Genomic DNA, 20145 nt, shown 5'->3' on the forward strand with positions numbered 1-20145 from the left:
TCATTGAACGTTTTCCCTCGTCGATCTCGAGATTCTCGGCTGCCTTTTATGGCATCATCGACAATGACGTAGCTGCCTCGGGCTGCCTTAAATACTCTGTTCTGTTTCTGTCTCTGCTTCTGTTCCTCTGTTCATCTCAATATTCTTCATCTGAGGATACACACCACTACTTCTACTACTACCCACCATGTCTCCTGTACGCATCACCTCTCACTCTATCTGCCCTCCCGCTGATCTCGCTAACCTCCCCAGAACGCAAGCAAAGTCTTCTACAAAGGCTCCGAAGACGACTTCCTCGTCATCCTCTCCTCCCTCGACGCCTACTCCCTCTTCAGAAAAGACCCCTCTACAACCCCTCTGGTCGACGTCGTCGACTCCTTCAAGGTCTTTGTCACCCACCGCGGCGGGTCGCAGGGCATCCTCGACCAGGCGTCCAAGGCTGCGCTTGAGAACGAGTTTGGAACGGATAATGTCGACGAGGCGATTAAACAGATCTTGATCAAGGGTGATCCGCAGGAGGGGAAGGGATATAATTCAAAGGGATTTGATTCGAAGAATGATTCGAATGGGCCGGCTTATACCGGCCATTGATTGATCTGCATAGTTTATATCAATATATTATTACTTTGCTCAATACTGAACTACTGTCGAACTACTGTTCAGACTACAGACTACTGTCTGATAAACTAAAAAATACACGTAAAAAAAACTAGAAAAGACAACTATGCCTCTGCTAATACCGCACCTTCAACAGCGACGCAGAAACATTTCTCACTCCAGACAGCCGCCCACTGATCCGTCGCACGACCTCCCCCGTCCCAACAGAGACTCCCCGGAGCTGCCGCTCACGCCCTCTACTCTTCGGATTCATCACCACGTCCCCCGACTGCTTCGGTCTCGGCACGCGTCTGTACGCCACGCCCCTTGGCGACCCAGACGACATCGACGACGACGCCGGCGACAGCCCGTTCTCATCCTCGCTGCTTCTCTTTCCCCCATCAACCTCGTCAAATCCAGAGATCGATCCCAGCGACGAAGAAGAACTGCTGCGCTTCGAAAACCCGGCTGCAAAACTACTACCCACCCCCGAGATCCGACGAACAAGACACATGACCCGGCCAGAGCCAAGACCGTGATGCTTCACCACGCACACGTCCTGCGCCAGCGCCAACTCCTCGCGCGACCACACCAGCGCAATCATCTTCTCCGTCTGGATCCGGTCAGACAGCTTCACCGTGACCGCGAACTGCGCCATCGTCTGATCGTCGTCGTCTTCTCCGTCCTGCTCGGTTGTCTCACCGCCACGCGACGAGATCGAGACCATCGTAGGACTCATCGTCGTAGGCGACTTGGGCGACAACAGCTTGTCGTTGTACTCTGCAAAGTACACCAGCGGCGACGACACCCTGCTCGATCTTCCCCGCTTCGGCTGCACATTCCCACTTTCCTGCTGGTGATGCTCCTCATCCACTCTCTCCGGAACAAGAAAGTGAGAGATATTGATCCTCGCAGCTCCACCAGCCTCCTCCACAGCTCTCTTTCCGTCCTCGCGCGGCTGGCTGATCCACAGCGGCCGAATCAAGCTCGGAAGCACAGTAACCTGTCCCGACCCTTCCATCGCATGCTCAGAGGTCTTGAACGCTTTCCAGTCATACTCCGCGCCGCCTCCGTTCACGCAGATCTGAGACTGCAGGTACTCGACCCACACGTTCTTCTCCGCGATCGACATCGGCGTCACGAGAAGCTCAAAGACCCTGAAATCATGCTCAAACAAGAGCTTGAACGAGGTATGGTACGATGACTGCATGCCCACTTCCTCGCCTTCTTCTTTCTCGCCTTTCTCCCCATCGACAGGATCACAGGACAGCACACGCGCACAGCACAGCGGAATCAGGAATTTCACAGTATACCGGTTCACCTTCTCGACAGAGCAGACCACAACACACGACTTGAACAGAAACACGCCATAGTACTGGCTGCGGAACGACCCGTCCACCGCAATCCACCCGACATGCAACGCTCCGCACAGAATAGCTTTCCCCAAAAACTCTGGCGCGTACATTCCCCTGTCTGCTCCTCCTCCTCCTTCTTCGTCGTCTTTGCCGTCGAAAGAAGCAGCAGGAGCAGGTTTCTCGAACCTCAGGCGGCGCCAGAGCTCGCTCGAGTTGGCAAGCGTGTTGTTGGTCGACGTGACCGCTTGCGCGCTATCGAGTTTCTCCACATACCCCTTCACGGACTTTACCGCTGCCGCAATCGTGGCGCTGGCTTCAATAGAGTCCTCGGGCTGCGTATGGCGAGCGAGCTCTTGCAGGAGAAGAAGATATCTCATCGTGCGATGGATCGGCTAGATATGCAGTGTTAGCAGAATTTCTTAATAGTGTATAATAGTTGTAGTTTCCATACGCTGAGCGCAAGAGACTCAATAGACACGTCGGCGCGCTGAGAAATAGCATTCGAAGCCATCAAAAACTGACGCGATCCCTACATAACACTGGATTAGCCTCACTTTATACCTCTCACCCACAAAACAATTCACTCACATCATTCCAGATCTTTGAGTACTGATCAGTAGACATCTCCAAGATATCGATAACGTTCGAGTAATTCAAACTATACTGCTCGTAAAGCGCCAGATCCGCCGCCTTCTTCATCACCAGCTCGGCAACTGACCCCGCGACCGCGGGCGACGAAATCGATTCCTCGCACTGACTCCACGACGGCACGCGTCTGCCCGCACTGCTACCCGCTTTCTGGTCGTCGAGCGCGGTGAAGACCTCGCTTTCAAACCCCGAGAAGCCGCGCTGACTGTCGCGGAGGGAGAGGTCGAGCGGGAGATAGCCGCTGCGCTCGTTGGAGCTGGGCGCGTAGAGCGCAGGATAGGTGCGGTAGAGCACGTTGAGGACTTCCTGGTGGAACTCGAGCAGCGCCGCGCCGCTTTCTTTGATGTCGGCGGCAATGAAGGCCATGCAGGGTCCACAGGCGTCGAGCGTGGAGAAGTAGTTGTTGACGAGGATGCGCAGGCCGCTGAGGTAGTTCTCCTCGGTGCTGATGAACTCCTCGATGCACATACGACGACGGAGCGCGCGCAGGGCACTGGACGGCATAGCGCTGGGTTCGTAGCGGAAGCGGCCGGTGGTCGTCCCGCCAAGCGAGGGCTGCGAGGATCCGGTGTAGGAGTTGACGCGGCGGATGAGGGTCAAGTTGGAGACCGAGGTCGCGGCGTCGTCGACGTTGCACTCGTCCTGCTCGTCGTGCTCGGTGGGGAGGAGAGTGGACTCGTCTGCGTACTTGAGACTGAGCCCGTTGACGTCCTCGCTGTCGACTGAGGTCGCGGGCGTGCTTGCGTTCACGCGGCTGGCGGAGGCCGAGTCGGGCGAGCTGAAGCTGCTGCTGGAGAGGGACGACGAAGCCGCGGAGGTAGGCGACGAGCGCTGCGGGACAACGACGGGAACAGAGGATGCCGACATGGTAAACAGCAGATAACAGAAGAAATAAACAGAACACAAGCCAAGTGGTGAGTGAGTGAGTGAGAGTATAAGGCTTGGTTGTTCGGATCGAAGTGTTGGTGGGGAGGAAGAGAGGAGAGAGGAGAGGAGAGCGGATGTTTATTTGGAACCGGCCTGGACGGACAACAGGTGCGCAGCCCTCTGTTTATTTGCATTAACCCCCGCTGTAACCGCAGCAAATAATACACAAATAATATAACAACAAATAGACAGATACTCATAGAAATACATATAATACAGAATATATAATACAGATGTAGATAAAAATCAGCCACAGATCACTTCTGGCCACCGACAAACGACTCCAACCACTTCTCGCCCTGGTTCTCCATCCTCACCTTCTCGACCCTCCTCCACCGCTCCCGCCGTCTCCTAGACCACCGCTCGCGAATCTCCTTGCTCTCCTGCACCATCCTCTCCGTCTCCGCGCGCATGTTCTTCAACTGCTCCATCTCCAGCGCTCTCTCGTCCTCGTCCTTACTGAAATTATAAAACCCCACGCCTTTTGTCCGGATCTCGCGGCTGGCATCGTAGTGCACCGCCTGCTCCTCCGTCCGCTCTTTCTCCTCGCGCTCGTGGATCGCGCGCACTTCGTCCTCGTCGAGCTTGAACGCGTCGTGCTGGATCACGTCGCCGACAATCAGGTTCGCCGGGCGGGCAGCCTTTGCTGCTGCTGCTGCCTGCGCTTCAGAGTCCAGCGCGGCGACTTTCGGGAGTAAATACCGTGAGACCATCCGTGTCCGACCAAATTCATCCGTGTACTCGACCATCTCGTCTTCCTCAGGTGCTAGTCGTTGCCCGCGCCGGTCGTCTTCGCTCTGGTCGTCGTCGTCATCGTCAGAAGAATGCACAGAGATGAGCTCGATATCAAGCGCCGAATCAGCGACATTGACTCCACTGAAATCCCCCCTCTTGATCGCATCATACCGCTTCGCCTTCTTCTCCAACGCCTCCCTGATCCCATCACCGTCCGTCTTCCTCTTCTGCGCCGCCCGCCACTTCAAATCTCTCGCATTCCGCTCTTCAACGCCCTTATTCGCTCCTCCTCCTCCTCCTCCTCCTCCTCCTCCTCCTCCAGCCTCCCCCCTCAACAAATCCCCATCCTTCCTCCGCTTTGCGATCTCGGCCTGACTCTGCTGCCTCGTCTTCCCCACCCGCGCCTTCTCACGATCAAACTTCTCCCGCAGCGACGCAAGCTCGCTCGCCAGCTCGAGCGCAGACGACGACGAAACCACAATCTCCTTCTTCTTCTTCTTCGCTGCCTCCGCCGCCTTCGCAACGGAGGGATCTATCGGCGGCTTGTAATACGGCGCCGACATCCCTGCTCCTTGATGAGGTGGTCAGCAGTCTTCGCGGTGCTTCAGGAAGTTGGTAGTAATCTCATTAGTCAGCAATGACATACTACGCCGCACGAGCCGCACCGGTCATGTGAGCGCCGCACCGCCGCTGACGCTGAATAATCGACGGCGATGGCGAATATAAAGAAGGTCGTTGCTTCTGCTTTGTTCTGCTGCAGTTGTATTGCAGAGATAATACAAAAGAGAACAAACGATAGACGGAAGATGGCTTTTGAATCAATAGTTGACGATAGAAAGATGGAGGACAACAGCGCGACGAGAGCAGTCTCTGCATCTGCGTCCACGATCGACGTCAGCGACGACGAAGAAGACAGCAACAGCAACAGTTTGATGCGGATAGAGCTCACTATCTCCTACGGCGGTAAACTGCTCGACCTCGACCTTCAACCCGACACAACCCTCTCCGGCCTGCAAAGCGAGATCGAGATCCTCACGGGCGTACCCGTCGCGAACCAGAAACTGATGCTGCCGAAGCGCGGACTCGCGAAAGCCGAGCAGGCGGACGTGTTTGTGGCGGAGCTGGTGCCGGGAGTATACGAGTCGCTGAAGCGGACGAAGCTGATGCTGATTGGCACGAAGCCGGACGTGGCGGAGGCGATGAAGAGTATCAAGACCGCAGATCGGCTGCCGCAGCGGCCGCAGTCGAGGTACATCTTCCGTGATCCGTCAGAGCAGCGGAGGAGGAAGAAAGGACCAGCAGCAGCAGCCGAAGCGGACTCGCAGTACACCTTCCAGAAACTGGTCCCGCTTCCTTTCCTGCCCAACCCGCATCTCGCACTGAACGTCCTGCAGCGGCTAAAGAACGACCGCGGCATCCGCGCAATCATGAAAAAGTACAAATGGACCGTCCCCGTGCTGACCGAACTCGACCCGGCATCCAACACGACCCGCGAGAGCAAGCTGCTGGGTCTCAACCGCAACGGCGGCCAGGTGATTGAGCTCCGTCTGCGTACAGACTTGTACGATGGATTCCGGGACTATAAGCGGATCCGCGCCACGCTGTGCCACGAGCTCACACACAACGTTCATACCGATCACGATGCTGAATTCTGGGCGCTGTGCAAGAAGCTAGAGCGCGAAGCCGTCGAACTTGATCCGTACGGCCACAGCGGCAATAAGCTCAGTAACGAGGAAAGATACGAGCCGGAGGAAGAGGAAGATGGGCACCACGACGACGGCGCGTGGAATGGCGGTGCGTTCGTGCTCGGCGGGGGAGAGAGCGCGATGCCGAATCAGAGACTCACGACCACGGATGAGGTCTTGCAGCTTTCGGATCGTGAGTTGATGGTTAGGACTTCGGGACTTAGGAGCGCGGCATATGAAGCCGCGATGCGGCGGAAGAAGGCAAAGAAGGACGAGAGTAGATCTCAGTCTTAGGTTTTTTGTTACTTTAGTATCTAGGCGTAGGCGCAGGTGCATTACATTTACAATTGCAATAAATTGATTACATCACATCTTTTCTGCTGCTATCGTAGAATATAAATGAAAACACTCTAAAGAGCATCAAGCCGATCATCTATCTCCTGCGCGCTCAACTTTCTGAACCGTGGCCCCTCGACGCCCTCGACACCCTCGAACCCAAGCAGATGGTCAGACGTCGGTCCGACGATACTAATCTCGACCGTGTTTCCGTTCATCTCGCCCTCGATCGATTCTTTCAACGTCAGCAAAGCGATGTGGATCGCGTCCTCGAGCTCCAGATCCTCAGTCCATCGTTTTTCTAAAAACGTCTTGGCCGAGGTACTGCCCTTGCCGATCGCAGTCGCCCGCCACGGGAAATACGTCCCCGACGGATCGACCTGGTAGAGCGAGAACCCGTGGTCGGCGTCGTATCCGCCGACGAGCAGAGAGACGCCGTAGGGACGAACACCGCCAGACTGCGTGGCCTCCTGCATCGTGCGCGCGACGTCCTGCACGAGGATCCGCGTGGGCGGGTATTCGTTGTAGATGCGCTTGTAGTTTGTGTGCGACGATTTCCGGCACTTGTCGACCAGCACGCGGAAGTCCGGGCCCATGCCGCTGTAGACCATGCCGATGTCGGGCGTGATGTTTGCGATTTTCTCGAGCGACGAGCCGTCGATTAGGTCTGAGGTTGACTTTTTCTCTGTCGCGAGGACGACTCCGTTCTGGGCTGCAGTAAGAAGAAGATTAGTTGGATGTGATGGATCAACAACTACTTCAGATATAGATACCTTTGATTCCTAGTGATGTGACGCCCTGGTCTACTGCCTTGAAGGCGTACTCAATCTGAACAAGCTTGCCACTACACAACACAACAACACATCAGCAATCGGCCACAGCCAACAATTCAACAACACAGAAACGCACCTCGGAGAGAATGTTGTGAGGGAAAATGAATATCGGTCGGCCATTGTGCGGGGATGGAATTAGATCAGGATCGAGCGAGGAACAGGCACGGCTGAGGCGGGCGAAGGTGCTGTAGTTGCTGAATTAAACCAATCAGTTGTTGACTATACAAAACAACACACACAGAATCTCTTTATTCTGTCTTTTCTGCGCGGAATCAATTCGCTCGGGCTCAAAACAACAAAGAAGCGCAAAGGAGGCGATAGCTGCTGGCGGTGCTGACGAGCGGTCGAGCGCTGGAGGAAGACGGTGGACGGTCAGGTGATTTCCCAGACGCGTGTGCGGTGATCCCGAACGCGTCTTTTTCATTCCTCCCAAATCGGACCCCGAAGACATCCATCGCGACTCTCCACCGGCTCTGGGAAGATAATTGGAACAGACCGGCTGCTGCGCAATGGCTGCTCCGGTAGAGCTCTAATCTCTACTCTTGAGCTGATTAGTGTGTTCTTCATGAGCTCCGCACCCGCTTCCAGCCAGCTGCTCTGGCTGCTCAACGCGCTCAACGCGCTCTTCGAGCAGCACCGCATCGCCTACCGAGTCGACCTCCCGGACCCGACTCTAGCCCAGCAAACCCCTTTCGCAGCGCAGATCCACCCGAACGCGCTTATCCAGCTCTACTCTGCGCTTTTCGGCAGCGCGGTCTCGCTCCCGACGCCGGTGCAGGACACGTTCAACTCGCGCGTCAAGAGCGTCAAGATGCTGATCGGGACGCTGGCGCAGGACGTGCTGAAAATGGATCTCAGCTACATCGACCCGCTTGCGTTTCTGGCGGGAAAAGAGGAGGCGGTGGTTGAGCTTGTGCAGGTTGTTATTGCGGTTGCGCAGATTGTCGAGAAGCGGAAAAAAGCGAGTCAGGCACCGAGACGGAGGACGAACAGTAGCAGTAGCAGCAACAGCAATCTACAGCTCTCTTCAGCAGCAGGTCGTCTACAACCGCACCTGGCGCTGAGTGAACCCTCTGATTTTGATTCAGACGATAGCGTCGAGCCCGTAAGCGGTATGCCTCATCATCCCCAATTCCTGCTGCATCATATATCCGATCTGGCGTCGCTAACTACCTCTTTTAACAACCCATGCAGAGTACTCCGACTTTGACCAAGACTCGGATCAAGACCTTGCCGAGAGCTTTTTAGCTGTATTTCCTGCCTCCCAGCAGTACGCAGACCACAACCACGACCACGACCGGCACAGTCGCTCTCGCTCGCGACACCAGCAACTCGGCCGCCGCCGCCGACGGCCAAGCCATACGCCGAGCAACGATGCAACCACCACCACCACGGCGACGTCTTCACTACACAAACGATCTACAAGCGCGCTATCCGCAGAACTTCTCTCGCACCGCATGCGCGACTACTCCCCCCTCCGACCGCGCACGTCCTCGCTGCATCGCGGCCGCCGCCTCGGCGCCGCGTTCTCTTCGCGGATAGTCAGCGCCGCGGCAGGAAGGCGGTACCATAAAGTGTACAAGGTACCTGATCTCCGGCACCGGCACAGCGCTGGATCGCTGCGGTATCGGCAGGCATCTGCTGGCTCGCGGTTTTACACCTATCGACGGCCCAGCAGCGACGGCGGAAGACGGCGGTCGATAAGGCCGAATAGCTTGGCTAGAACACATCATAGCAGTCATAGTCTTCATTCGCCTACATCGCCACATAACCACAAGCATCACCACCATCACCACTTTTACAGTTACCAGCAGTATCCCGGCGAAGAGTGGATCACAGACGACGAAGCCGACGATTCAACCGACGACTACTCCCAGCAGCGATACTACCCCACCATCCCTCCGCACCGCCTGCATCCCACAACCTCATCCTACCCTGGTTTATCTACACTATCCGCCCCACTGACTCCAACAGGCGACTACAAGCGCCAACTCTCGACGCTGCACTCAAGCGCAGTGCGCCTGCCGCCGCCGCTCTTTGCGGGCGAGCCGTCGCCGCGACACAGACTTGCATACGACCACGACCTGATGAGTCCCGGCCGCGGACGATACTGGCTCTCCGCGCGGAACCAGTCGCACTCGTCGCCGTCGCTGGGCGGACACGGGCAGTTTCTTTTATCACCAGAGTTGAAGAGAGAGATTGCGACGACGGAAGCAGCGGGAGCGCATTTAGATAAACGGGCGAAAATCTTGCATTTAGACTCTTCGAGTGTAAGTTACGACCTCGACGATGACGACGACGTGGACGAGGACGATGACGGGGAAGATGAGGATGGAGCAGAGTCGGAGAATTTTCTGGACAGACAGTTTGAGGAGAGCAAGTACCGGATGGAGAGGCTGGTGAAAGGGCGGAGTATGCGTGCGTCCAGAGAACAAGATCTGAGAGACCGTTTTGTTGGATTGTCGTTTGAGTAGGTCTTTTGACTGGTTGTAATATGTACAGTACATAGACATAAATTTTATTTTTCAATCGCATATAGAGAACAATAACTACAAAAAAGAGATCACGATAACTACAAAAAAAGACAATTTGAACGCCGGGCCGTGGAGAGATTTTGGAAAGTGAGTTGACGATGAGGTATGCAGATCAAGGAATAAACGGGATCAAGGTGCCGGTGGTCTGCTTGTACTCGACGTACTCTTTCCCAAAGAATTGGATCAAGAGAATCTCCTCGTCTATAAATTCTTTGTTAGTCCACCATGAAAACCGTATAAAGATAATGTAATGAGGAAAAACGTACAGGCTATACGTCGCTTGAAAAACCTCCACAGCACGATCGAAAAGCCCACGAGCGCGACCGGGTTCAGCAAAAACACTTGCGTGCCCAGAGCCCAGAGGAAGTAGCCAAAATATGAGGGATGCCGGGTATAGCTATAGAGCCCCGTTTTGACGAGCTTGTGCGAATCCTCGCGCTGGTGGACGATGAGGTGGGAGAAGTTTGAGGAGGCGTGGATCATTGCGAGCGAGCGGATGGCTTGGCCTAGGAGGATTGCTGTAAGGCCGAGGAGAGAGATGAGGTAGTGGGTTTTGAGGAAGGGGAGGAGGTAGAGCTCTGTTGTGGCTTCTAGGAGGGAGAAGACGTGGGCAAAGACGTAGGATCGGCCGTTACGAACCAGGAATGCTGATTGGTAATTAGCAACCGCATTACAAAATAAACCGGCAATAACCAGACTTACAGTCAATGTTGACCTTTGCAGGATTATACCTGGCAGTGATATAATACTCCAAGAAATGAAACGCAGAGAGCGCAGAGATGTAAGCCGGCAATTGCCAAAACCCGTCTCGCCAGAACAGCATAGCCAGCGCCGCAATTGAGCTGACAGCAAAGACGGCCCCCAAGATCGCAGCATGCAGAGCTACCTCGTCGGGTGCATGGTTGACGATGTTGTAGAGGAATCTTTGACTGCTGCTGTTGTTGCTGGTGCTGGTGCGGGTGGTGGGGGTGTTGGAGGAGATCCGCGAAGCAGGGATTGAGGTCGTGATTTTGCGATTACGCAGCTCGTCTGAGGTCTGCGTGTCCTCCGGCTGCAGAACGTGCGTTGTACTGTTCATGTGTGTTTGTCTGTGTTTATCTGTGAATGGTTCTTCGAAGAGAAGGAGAGAAAGAGGGAAGAGAGAAGATGGAGCGGAAGTCCCCGGATTTTATAAGATTTCGAGGTGGACAAAAGGACCACCGCCGCACCACCGGCTGCTGCTAAGTATTGTTTCTGGTCTTAAGCATTGTTTTTAGACTTACAATAGCAACATCAGCAACTGCTTGTTGCTTTATTCTCTTGAATTAAAGAAGAATGAATTCAGCAATTTTTGTGTTTTAAGTACATTCAGTTGCAAATCGAGAATAGAGAAGAAGAAAGATAGATGTGAATTTTGGGTAATGTGCTTTTTGAGCAATGCAAGAACAAACAGACAGACAAGATATAGCGATTCAGACAAACGAACGAATAAACAAACAAAAACAAAGAAATATAGACAAACAAACAAACAACAAACCAAAAAACTCCGCGGTTGCTCAAACACCAGATAACGCCTTAACGATAGATTCAACATGGTAGCAGATGGGAAGGAGCACGACTATTCGTGACATAGATCGACAACATCCATCTCAGGCAAATACTCAGAAACTAAACTCGCCCTGAAGAATGCGCTCGCCGGTAGGAGAGGGCGGTCTTGCGAAGCGGCCGCTGAGACGACGGCCGGGCGACGGTCCCTGCTCGAGGATCATGCAATTTCCTCTTTCGAAGCACGGTGCGTTTTCGGCCTCGGGAGAGAACGAGACGGCGACAGACTGTCGGCGATGATGATGATGGTCGCAGGAGACGATGTGGTTTTGTGGTTCGGGCTGGGAAGGAGAGGAGAAGGAGGAGCGCGGGGAGGCGGAGAGCGTAGGCGAGGGAGGGAACTCGGGGCTTTTCCGGCTGAATGCGTCGGGGGCAGGGTGGTTCAATGAAGAGGAAGGGGCAAAGGTAGAGGAAGCGGTGGTGAGAGAGTAGTTTGCAGCAAAGGGCGGGTGCGGGTGATGGTGAAATTGGCTGAAACCGGCGGGGGAGTGCTGCTCAGGCGAGCGGCCGTAGAACTGACTGGGGGACATGCCGCCAGCGAGGGCGGAGAGCGCAGGAGGAGAGCGCGGGTCGTGGTCGCCGGTGAAGGAAGCGCGTCGGCGGTGAACCTGGGAGGCGGATATGGTGGCGGAGGAGAGGGATGAGGAGATGGGGATGGGGATGGGGATGGGGACGGTTGCGCGGCGAGGCGGCGGGGAGGGGTTGTTTGTGTGGTTCATGATGCGAAGAAGAAGATGATGCGAAGAAGAAGAAGAAGAAGAAGATGATGATGAGAAGATGATGATAAGAAGAAGCAAAATTGATATAACAAGATATAACAGAAAGAAGAAAGAAAACAGAGACAGAGAACAGGATATAAGAATGTCGCGATATCGAATCGCAGCATAAAAGTCTCGTGGTCGTCACCCGATCGACGTGACCGCCAAACGACCGCTGACGCAAGAGCCGATCGATCTCTCCGAGCGCGCGAGAACACTCGTCTGTCCCTGAACAGGCCGCCGAAGATGACTGTTTTATTGCTCAGATTATCACCACTTTTTCTCTCCTCGCTGGCTGCTTGTCGAGGCAGCAGACAGAGCCGCAAGCGGAGGAGTGTCGTCAGGGACGATGATGTCACTGTGGCTGAGGTGCGGCGCAGAAATAGGGGCTGTGCTCTTCTTATTAATTGCCTCTTTCGTCTCTGCTGCATCTCCGTCTCGGCCTCGGGCACGCGAGCAGTTGGTGGTGATGAGTGAGGATGTGAAGTAGGATGGAGGTGGGATGGAGTAGATGGAATTGTAGATAGATGATCATTAACAGCGGAGTCATTAACAGAGGATTATGAACAGACAGCAACACCAACATGCACAGCACATTGATCTCATCGGCTTCTCGGGGCCCGTTTTCTCCGGCGGCCTCGGTGACGACACATCTCGACGATATCCAACGGCCTCGTCTTTAAACAACAACTGCTAAATAGAACCCAGAACATATCAAATGAACACTCACTCTTCTCCTCGTCGTCACCGCGTGGACTTGGACTAATCCGCAGCAGTTGCGTATTCCTCGGCGGGATCTACGCAGGGCCTCGCCTCGAACCTGCTCTTCCCGCTAAACCTTGAAATCTTCCGCTCTGCCACTGCCACCATCCCCGACCGGGCTCTGTTTTTTCCCTCATCCTTTTTTCTCTCTCGTCTACGCCACCTTTTGTTCCCCCATTTTATATCTATTTACCTCCTCCTCCTCCTCCTCTTCCTGTTCTCCTCGAACACCTATACCTCTTCCTCCCCGTCTCTCTTTCATGCCCTGCCCGTAATGTTCTTCGAAAAAGATCCCGACGTGCGCTCGCACTTCCCCATCCTCCGTCGCTTTCGGCACTACTGGATCCTCCCCCTCATCTCCTGCTGCACCTGGTGGGGCATGCTCATCGCCATGATGGCCATCTGGGCCGCAAACGGCTACGGCAACCACCTCTATCCCTCCCAGGAATCCGGCACGCGCATGCCCTACATCTCCGACATTGGTGCCTCGGGCGTCAAGGCCCTCTTCATCGCCTGCGCGGCCACCCAGGGCGTCTTCTTCGTCCTCTCCATCGCGGCCGAGCGCTACCTCCGCCACGCCCACCGTCTCGAGCCCAACCGCTACCGCGCCGAGAAGATCCTCGGCGGCCTCGCCATCTTCTTTGCCTTTGGCGGCGAGATCGGCGTCATCTTCCTCTCCATCTTCGACACTTACCACCATCACTCCGCGCACATCATCAACCTCTGCATCTTCGTCGTCCTCCTCGGCATCTCCGCCATCTGCACCTCCGCTGAGTATACCCTCCTCCGCAAGAAATACTACGAAGTCCACTGGCTGCGCTTCTCCTACATCCTCAAAATCGTCTGGTTCCTCGTCGCCCTCGGCCTCGCCATCGCCTTCGCCGTCCTCAACGGCGACTCATACGACCCCGACTACGGCGCCTACGTCGAATGGACTCTTTCCTACTGGTACGGCATCTACGGCATCATCCTCTTCTTCGACCTCCTTCCCGCCTCTAGAAAGTCCCAGTTGCGCGAGAAGTCCGGCGGCTACATGTTTGGCGCCGCTCCCGGTCCTGCCGTCGCCGACGCGACCGAGGATCCCAACGCCCTGCAGGACCGTACCGCCGCCACTCCGCGTCTTGACAACGGCTCGAGCGACGACGAAACCAGAGTCGGCCAGGCTTACCTCGACGAGGAAGCTGCGTACAAGCCCAACCCGCGCACCGGCGGAGGCCTCGCCGCAAACTTTTAAGCGGTGTTGCTCATGATTAGTGATCTGCTTTCTATCTGATCCCACCCCAGCAGACGTCTTTTTGATATCTTTGTACGATTGGCAAGAACCCTGTGAGAGTTTCTTGATGTGCTTCCGTTCTATCTAGTGTTGTGTCTGTTATCTAGGGTCATCTAGTTTTTGGATCTAGTTTTGGGTTTATATAATTCTTTGGCGTTTACCATACATGTCTTACGTTTGGTTATCTATTTCTCTGCGTCTTTTTGATCATCCTTGCTAGGATATTTGATTTAATTTTGTTCAATACTCTCTTTATCTTCTTGTATTTATAGTCGCGCATTTGAATATATACCTTGCCGGGATATGAATAATCCGTGTTTCACTGGGCTGTCACAGCACAATCACATGATTACATAAGATGTAAACAAACGCAACAGCACATTCCCTCGTCTCTGTCCTTCCCATTTTTAGCTAGCAGCTACATTACACTTCTTTCTAATTAGTAAAGTATTTTCTACAATAAAAGATCAATATCACTTGGTAAACCTCACTTTCTACTGCAACATTGTGCGCTTTATAGTGGCACATGTTTGAATCTTTATTCAAGAAGTTTGGCAATCTGGCCGAGTTGGTCTAAGGCGTGAGATTAAGGTTCTCATCTCTTCGGAGGCCTGGGTTCGAATCCCAGGGTTGTCACCATTTTTTTGCTCTTTTTTTTATTTCTTTTTATCATCTTTTATTAGTGGCAATAGTTTACATAACTAAAAACACATTCTATACAGCAGTAGCAGAGAACAGGGAGAATACAAGCAGCTACGGTGACATCTACAATGCAAGATTGGATGACAGAGCCGCAGTCAGAAAGGCTGAAAACCACCGACCTTCAGTCAACCAGATCAATGGTCTTCTTACGTGGTCTTTGTTATAGAAGAGGTTCATACCTCGTGCTCTGCCTGGTTCGATAGAAGACTTCGTTGCAGATATCAACACACAAGCAGACCACTTCTTGGCTCAGCAGCCAGCTCAGCAGACCAGCAAGCGGCCGCCGATAAGCAGAAGTGGCCAGCCTGGCATTTACGCTTATTTCATACGTCTCCTCATCGGAGTCAGACCCACAAACCCCGCAGTTGCTGACATAAATTTATTGGTTTTCCACCGGACTCTTCGACGCCCGCTGCTCGAGATTCTTGTCTGTTCCCCGTCGCCAAGTAGTATTTCTATATCCTGCACTGGTTCTCCTTCTAGTTTTCTTCTGCCTGGATCTACTGCTAGAGCCCGTCTGTCTTTACTACCGCTATCTGATCTCTCTGGCCAACCCCGGCCCGTGTGCTCTTCCTGATCTGATATCAACTTATCGATACTACCCCACCACAGCTACCACCGCCACTAGCATCCCCGAACCACCATGGATGACGCCTACGTGCATTCCGTCGAGGACGTCGTCAAGAACTTTGACAGCGACCTAGCAATTGGCCTCACCACTGAGAAAGTTGAGAAGCTTCGTGCGAAATACGGCTCGAATGGTAAGCGCCTTGTGTATTCTTATTCTTGATTTCTTCTGAGCTCTTTGCTCTTTCTGCCTCTCCTCACAGTCTGTATGACTAACATTCTCCTTGCCACTTATTAGCCCTCCCAGAAGACGAGCCGACCCCGCTATGGCACCTAATACTCGAGCAATTCAAGGACCAGCTCGTCATCATTCTCCTGGCTTCCGCCGCCATCTCATTCGTCCTCGCGCTCCTCGACGAGGGCGATGACTACACCGCCTTCGTCGACCCCGCCGTCATTCTCATCATCCTGATCCTCAACGCCATCGTCGGCGTGCAGCAAGAGTCCAGTGCCGAGAAAGCAATCGCCGCGCTGAGCGAGTACTCGCCCACCGAAGCCAAGGCCCTGCGCAATGGCTTGATCGGTAAGATCAACGCCGAAGAACTCGTTCCCGGCGACATCATCGAGGTCTCGGTCGGCGACCAGATCCCCGCCGACTGCCGCGTGATCTCAATCACCTCCAACGCCTTCCGCGTCGACCAGGCTATTCTCACGGGTGAGAGCGAGAGCGTCAGCAAGTCCGCTGACCCTATATCCGACAAACGCGCCGTCAAGCAGGACCAGATCAACATGCTCTTCTCCGGCACCACCGTCACTGTCGGCCACTGCCGCGCAATCGTCGCCCTCACGGGTCAGGCGACCGCCATCGGCGACATTCACACCTCGATCGTGTCCCAGATCAGCGAGCCTACGCCGCTCAAGCAGAAGCTCGATGACTTTGGCGACATGCTCGCCAAAGTGATTATGGTCATCTGCATCCTCGTCTGGCTCATCAACGTCCGCAACTTCAGTGATCCCGCCCACAACGGTGTCCTCAAGGGCGCCATCTACTACTTCAAGATCGCAGTTGCCTTGGCCGTCGCCGCTATTCCCGAGGGTCTCGCCGTCGTCATCACGACCTGTCTTGCTCTCGGTACCCGCAAGATGGCGCAGAAGAACGCGATCGTGCGCAGCCTGCCCAGTGTCGAGACCCTTGGCTCCACGAGCGTCATCTGCTCAGACAAGACCGGCACTCTGACCACAAACATGATGAGCGTGCAAAAGGCCGTTTATTTCGAAAACTCGCTCGTCGAGCTCGACATCGAAGGCACCACTTTCTCTCCTCTCGGATTCGTGCGCGAGGCTAGCGGAACGGTTCTCCCCGTGCCGATCAAGCACTCGCCTACTATCCTGCGCATGGCCCAGATCAGCAGTCTTTGCAACGACGCCGAGATCGTATACGATGAAAAGACTGAGACTTACTCGCACGTCGGTGAGCCGACCGAGGCCGCCTTGCGTGTTCTCGCCTCCAAGCTCGGATTTAACGATCACGAGTACAAGCAGACGCACGCGCGCGCGGCTACTTATGAGTTTTCGCGCGACCGCAAGAGCATGTCGGTCTTGGTCACCGAGAACGGCGCCGGTGGCGTGCTGTTTGTGAAGGGAGCTCCCGAGTCTGTTATCGAGCGCTGCAAGAGCGTTGCGACCGCGGGCGGTGTCGTCCCCTTGTCGAGCGATGTCTCGGAGATGTTTTACGAGAAAGTGACCGAGTACGGAAAGCAGGGCCTGCGCGTGATGGCGCTCGCCGTGCGCGAGGATGTGACCTCAGACCCGGCCTTGGTCGAGGCCAAGTCTGCCGAGGACTACGTCCGCATTGAGCAGAACCTCACGCTTGTCGGCTTGGTCGGCATGCTTGATCCGCCGCGGGAGGAAGTGCGCGCTGCGATCGAGAAGTGCTATGAGGCAGGCATCCGAGTTGTGGTTATCACGGGTGACAACAAGCAGACGGCCGAGACGATCTGCCGCCAGATTGGGATTTTTGACGCGGACGAGGACGTCACGGGCAAGAGCTACACTGGACGCGAGTTTGACGATCTTTCAGAGGCCGAGCAGCTGCGCGCGGCCAAGACGGCGCGACTGTTTTCGCGCGCGGAGCCGACGCACAAGAGCAAACTCGTTGACTTGTTGCAGAGCTCGGGTGAGGTTGTGGCGATGACGGGTGACGGAGTGAATGACGCCCCCGCGCTCAAGAAGGCTGATATCGGAATCGCTATGGGCTCGGGCACGGACGTCGCCAAGCTTGCGGCGGATATGGTGCTCGCGGACGACAATTTCGCGACGATCGAGTCGGCGATCGAAGAAGGCCGGTCGATTTACAACAACACGCAGCAGTTCATCCGCTACCTGATCTCGTCTAACATTGGCGAGGTCGTCTCGATTTTCTTGACTGTCTTGCTCGGTATGCCCGAGGCGCTGATCCCCGTGCAGCTGCTGTGGGTCAACCTCGTTACCGACGGACTGCCCGCTACCGCACTCGGATTCAACCCGCCCGACAACGAAATCATGAAGCGCAAGCCGCGCAAGCGTGACGAACCTATTGTCGGCGGCTGGCTGTTTTTCCGGTACATGGTGATTGGCATCTACGTCGGCTGCGCGACGGTGTTTGGGTACGCGTGGTGGTTCATGTTCAACAGCGAAGGTCCACAGATCTCGTTCAACCAGCTGTCGAACTTCCACAGCTGTCCGGTCGACTTCCCCGAGCTCGGCTGCGAGATGTTTTCGAACGAGATGGCGGTCCGCGCGTCGACTGTCTCGCTCTCGATCTTGGTCGTGATTGAGATGTTCAACGCCATGAACGGACTCAGCTCGACTGATAGTTTGCTCTCGATGCCGCTCTGGCGCAACATGACGCTCGTCTACGCGATCACGCTCTCGATGATCTTGCACTTTGGTATCGTCTACATTCCATTCTTCCAGACCCTGTTCTCGGTCGCGCCTTTGACGTTGCTGGAGTGGCAGGCAGTGCTGGCGATCAGTTTCCCGGTGATCTTGGTGGATGAGGTGCTTAAGTTTGTTGAGCGCACGTTTGTCGAGGCCAAGGTTGAGTCTGTGAAGGAGAAGAAGCTGTAGAGTTTTGTAAAGAGTGGAGAAAAATGATGATTTATTTTTAGATGAATAGAGACGGTTTTAAATGAGAGGCGCAGATGTATAGATTAATGATTTGTAGCAACGAGTTCGGATACGTTTAGATGGAATACATTTTATCATTCAATGCTTTATTAACGTTGTGAGATAGCTGCTTTCTAGCAGTACATCGAATACTTTGAAACTAGAATAGAAGCAATTCCACGCCTTAATCTTCCCACTCGGTCTCTAATCTTGCCGGGTCTTTAGCAGACGCTTGACAATCTTATCCTTCGTTCTGGATGCAAATAAAACATTAGCGAGACTGAACAAATAGTCAAAAGAATGAAAAATAGGGAAACGAACATGATGTAAACGAGACCGCCGGCACCACTCATGGCATCGCGATCCTGGGCGTTCATAAGCGCCTGCGAGATTGTTTCAAACAGGTCCTCGGGCTCCAAATCGGGCTCCCATAAACTCTCGCACATTCCGAAAAGCTGGTGACTTGTTGTTCCGCCGACGACAAAGTCCTTTGCAAAGTTGATGCATCTAGAGGGGGGTTAGTTGGAGGGTCAGTGAGGGTGGGAGGGTGAGGATTGGGGGGCATACCCGATCAAATCGAAACCGCAGATGTACGGTTTTCCGGTCTTTGAGTTGATTCCTGCGACGATAGGTCCGACGAAGTATGGTCCGAATCTGAGACACGTATTAGTATTAGATATAGATTTCTGGGAAGCTGCATCAAGCTGCACTGCTCAACCGTAAGATTTACAAGGAAATAATAAAGAAACATACCTCTTCTCGTAAAGAGTAGATGAGACAAGATTTGCGAATGTTTCTGGCTCGATATCACGTTCTTCTCGTAGGTTGTACATGTTCACTTTATATCTAAACACCTCGGACCTAAATGTCGTATAAACAGCAGATATTAGCAACTAGAAGGCAGATTCAAACTGTCAAACAGAAATAATAAACACACAGAGTGAGAACATCGGTAGCAAGACCTGCTAGGCCGATGAAGGTGTTGTTGTACTGATAGATCTTTGGGAAATCGTTGGAAACTGTGAGGGCTTGCATGCCGAGACGCATGTCACAGGCGATAGCAACGCAATCCTTTCCGACCATGGCCACGATTGCGCCACCTGGAGAAAAAGTAAATAGAACAGAGGTTAGTGATTTGAAAACATTGCAGGATCACGCGAGGATGGCAGAGATCGATCGTATGCGAGACGCTCAGCAGATATCAATCCAGAACAGCGCGGATCACTGAAGGATGATTAAAGGACAGGCAATTACCATTGATTGAAGACGGATCCGACATATTGTGAGAGAGATTCAGGCAAATAGAACAATAAAACAACAAAGAGAGAAGCGGGAACGAAGAAGATCAAATGTCGCGATTGCTGACCGTCGACTGCTGCTCGCAACTTAACTGAGGCCAGCCGTGGATATTGGCGACCGCGATGGAAGACTCGGTGCTCGCATATCTGCGTGTGGTTTGTGTGCGGATATGCCTGGACTCTGGGCACCATAATACGTGTCATGTGACTATGCACGTGACTGGATTTGGCTGGGCTGCTGGGAGTTTTAGAGTAATCCGGGGTCGAGCGATGGCTGCGGTTGCTGCGGGGAGGAGCTGACCGGAGCTCCAATTGATGCGAGAACTCGCGAGTGGTTTATTAGTTGTAAGAAAGTACTTTTATAGACAAATCCATGGATACAGTAAAATACAGCGCCTGCTGTG

General features: G+C 54.0%; 11 protein-coding genes and 1 non-coding gene across 12 annotated transcripts; 6 read left to right on the top strand and 6 right to left on the bottom strand.

The window, feature by feature from the left end:
* BZA70DRAFT_71090 (ribosome maturation protein) lies at nt 1-662 on the top strand. Its single transcript, XM_064915343.1, has 2 exons — nt 1-196; nt 253-662. The coding sequence occupies exons 1-2, from the start codon at nt 188-190 to the stop codon at nt 589-591; spliced, it is 348 nt and encodes a 115-aa protein (XP_064766667.1). The 5' UTR covers nt 1-187; the 3' UTR covers nt 592-662.
* Nucleotides 663-733: 71 nt separating this feature from the next.
* Nucleotides 734-3467, bottom strand: BZA70DRAFT_269055 (uncharacterized protein; the record flags this gene model as incomplete). Its single annotated transcript, XM_064911196.1, has 3 exons — nt 734-2344; nt 2404-2481; nt 2541-3467. The coding sequence occupies 3 exons, from the start codon at nt 3465-3467 to the stop codon at nt 734-736; spliced, it is 2616 nt and encodes an 871-aa protein (XP_064766668.1).
* Nucleotides 3468-3784: 317 nt separating this feature from the next.
* Nucleotides 3785-4825, bottom strand: BZA70DRAFT_302117 (uncharacterized protein; the record flags this gene model as incomplete). Its single annotated transcript, XM_064914734.1, has 1 exon — nt 3785-4825. One exon carries the CDS (start codon nt 4823-4825, stop codon nt 3785-3787), a length of 1041 nt encoding a protein of 346 aa, XP_064766669.1.
* BZA70DRAFT_282968 (WLM domain-containing protein) lies at nt 4546-6313 on the top strand. The gene has a single exon (XM_064913368.1). It carries the CDS (start codon nt 4976-4978, stop codon nt 6239-6241), a length of 1266 nt encoding a protein of 421 aa, XP_064766670.1. The 5' UTR covers nt 4546-4975; the 3' UTR covers nt 6242-6313.
* BZA70DRAFT_282970 (alpha 2 subunit of the 20S proteasome) lies at nt 6314-7437 on the bottom strand. Its single transcript, XM_064913369.1, has 3 exons — nt 7193-7437; nt 7057-7127; nt 6314-6995 (listed from the first exon to the last, which is right to left on the bottom strand). Exons 1-3 carry the CDS (start codon nt 7234-7236, stop codon nt 6358-6360), a joined length of 753 nt encoding a protein of 250 aa, XP_064766671.1. The 5' UTR covers nt 7237-7437; the 3' UTR covers nt 6314-6357.
* Nucleotides 7438-7566: 129 nt separating this feature from the next.
* Nucleotides 7567-8449, top strand: BZA70DRAFT_71179 (uncharacterized protein). The gene has a single exon (XM_064915344.1). It carries the CDS (start codon nt 7682-7684, stop codon nt 8324-8326), a length of 645 nt encoding a protein of 214 aa, XP_064766672.1. The 5' UTR covers nt 7567-7681; the 3' UTR covers nt 8327-8449.
* Nucleotides 8450-9643: 1194 nt separating this feature from the next.
* Nucleotides 9644-10831, bottom strand: BZA70DRAFT_282973 (protein-s-isoprenylcysteine O-methyltransferase). Its single transcript, XM_064913370.1, has 3 exons — nt 10353-10831; nt 9917-10297; nt 9644-9851 (listed from the first exon to the last, which is right to left on the bottom strand). The coding sequence occupies exons 1-3, from the start codon at nt 10726-10728 to the stop codon at nt 9763-9765; spliced, it is 846 nt and encodes a 281-aa protein (XP_064766673.1). The 5' UTR covers nt 10729-10831; the 3' UTR covers nt 9644-9762.
* Nucleotides 10832-10883: 52 nt separating this feature from the next.
* BZA70DRAFT_282974 (uncharacterized protein) lies at nt 10884-12046 on the bottom strand. Its single transcript, XM_064913371.1, has one exon. The coding sequence runs from the start codon at nt 11951-11953 to the stop codon at nt 11291-11293; it is 663 nt and encodes a 220-aa protein (XP_064766674.1). The 5' UTR covers nt 11954-12046; the 3' UTR covers nt 10884-11290.
* Nucleotides 12047-12749: 703 nt separating this feature from the next.
* BZA70DRAFT_71188 (Frag1/DRAM/Sfk1 family-domain-containing protein) lies at nt 12750-14456 on the top strand. Its single transcript, XM_064915345.1, has one exon. It carries the CDS (start codon nt 13029-13031, stop codon nt 13986-13988), a length of 960 nt encoding a protein of 319 aa, XP_064766675.1. The 5' UTR covers nt 12750-13028; the 3' UTR covers nt 13989-14456.
* A 124-nt stretch (nt 14457-14580) lies between these two features.
* BZA70DRAFT_t73 lies at nt 14581-14663 on the top strand. Its single transcript has one exon. It is a non-coding gene; the product is annotated as a tRNA-Leu (tRNA).
* Nucleotides 14664-15052: 389 nt separating this feature from the next.
* BZA70DRAFT_71225 (uncharacterized protein) lies at nt 15053-18534 on the top strand. The gene is made up of 2 exons (XM_064915346.1): nt 15053-15490; nt 15595-18534. The coding sequence occupies exons 1-2, from the start codon at nt 15373-15375 to the stop codon at nt 18402-18404; spliced, it is 2928 nt and encodes a 975-aa protein (XP_064766676.1). The 5' UTR covers nt 15053-15372; the 3' UTR covers nt 18405-18534.
* On the bottom strand, nt 18532-19857 carry BZA70DRAFT_282980 (nucleophile aminohydrolase). Its single transcript, XM_064913372.1, has 6 exons — nt 19698-19857; nt 19381-19543; nt 19197-19304; nt 19011-19097; nt 18765-18950; nt 18532-18696 (listed from the first exon to the last, which is right to left on the bottom strand). The coding sequence occupies exons 1-6, from the start codon at nt 19720-19722 to the stop codon at nt 18648-18650; spliced, it is 618 nt and encodes a 205-aa protein (XP_064766677.1). The 5' UTR covers nt 19723-19857; the 3' UTR covers nt 18532-18647.
* Nucleotides 19858-20145: the final 288 nt, after the last annotated feature.

Source organism: Myxozyma melibiosi (assembly GCF_037950935.1).
Source record: "Myxozyma melibiosi strain Phaff 52-87 chromosome Unknown BZA70scaffold_11, whole genome shotgun sequence".
NCBI classification, from domain to species: domain Eukaryota; kingdom Fungi; phylum Ascomycota; class Lipomycetes; order Lipomycetales; family Lipomycetaceae; genus Myxozyma; species Myxozyma melibiosi.

Coding starts and splice junctions, on each gene's coding strand:
- BZA70DRAFT_282974 (XM_064913371.1), bottom strand. CDS start 11,953: ATGAACCACACAAACAACCCCTCCCCGCCGCCTCGCCGCGCAACCGTC.
- BZA70DRAFT_282968 (XM_064913368.1), top strand. CDS start 4,976: ATGGCGAATATAAAGAAGGTCGTTGCTTCTGCTTTGTTCTGCTGCAGT.
- BZA70DRAFT_71179 (XM_064915344.1), top strand. CDS start 7,682: ATGAGCTCCGCACCCGCTTCCAGCCAGCTGCTCTGGCTGCTCAACGCG.
- BZA70DRAFT_282980 (XM_064913372.1), bottom strand. CDS start 19,722: ATGTCGGATCCGTCTTCAATCAATG. Junction 19,098..19,196: donor TCTACTCTTTACGAGAAGAG/GTATGTTTCTTT, acceptor TACGTGTCTCAG/ATTCGGACCATACTTCGTCG. Junction 18,951..19,010: donor TGCGGTTTCGATTTGATCGG/GTATGCCCCCCA, acceptor ACCCCCCTCTAG/ATGCATCAACTTTGCAAAGG.
- BZA70DRAFT_71225 (XM_064915346.1), top strand. CDS start 15,373: ATGGATGACGCCTACGTGCATTCCGTCGAGGACGTCGTCAAGAACTTT. Junction 15,491..15,594: donor TGCGAAATACGGCTCGAATG/GTAAGCGCCTTG, acceptor GCCACTTATTAG/CCCTCCCAGAAGACGAGCCG.
- BZA70DRAFT_71188 (XM_064915345.1), top strand. CDS start 13,029: ATGTTCTTCGAAAAAGATCCCGACGTGCGCTCGCACTTCCCCATCCTC.
- BZA70DRAFT_282970 (XM_064913369.1), bottom strand. CDS start 7,236: ATGGCCGACCGATATTCATTTTCCCTCACAACATTCTCTCCGAG. Junction 7,128..7,192: donor CTCACAACATTCTCTCCGAG/GTGCGTTTCTGT, acceptor TGTGTTGTGTAG/TGGCAAGCTTGTTCAGATTG. Junction 6,996..7,056: donor CACATCACTAGGAATCAAAG/GTATCTATATCT, acceptor TTCTTACTGCAG/CCCAGAACGGAGTCGTCCTC.
- BZA70DRAFT_282973 (XM_064913370.1), bottom strand. CDS start 10,728: ATGAACAGTACAACGCACGTTCTGCAGCCGGAGGACACGCAGACCTCA. Junction 10,298..10,352: donor TGCAAAGGTCAACATTGACT/GTAAGTCTGGTT, acceptor ATTACCAATCAG/CATTCCTGGTTCGTAACGGC. Junction 9,852..9,916: donor TTTCAAGCGACGTATAGCCT/GTACGTTTTTCC, acceptor AAGAATTTATAG/ACGAGGAGATTCTCTTGATC.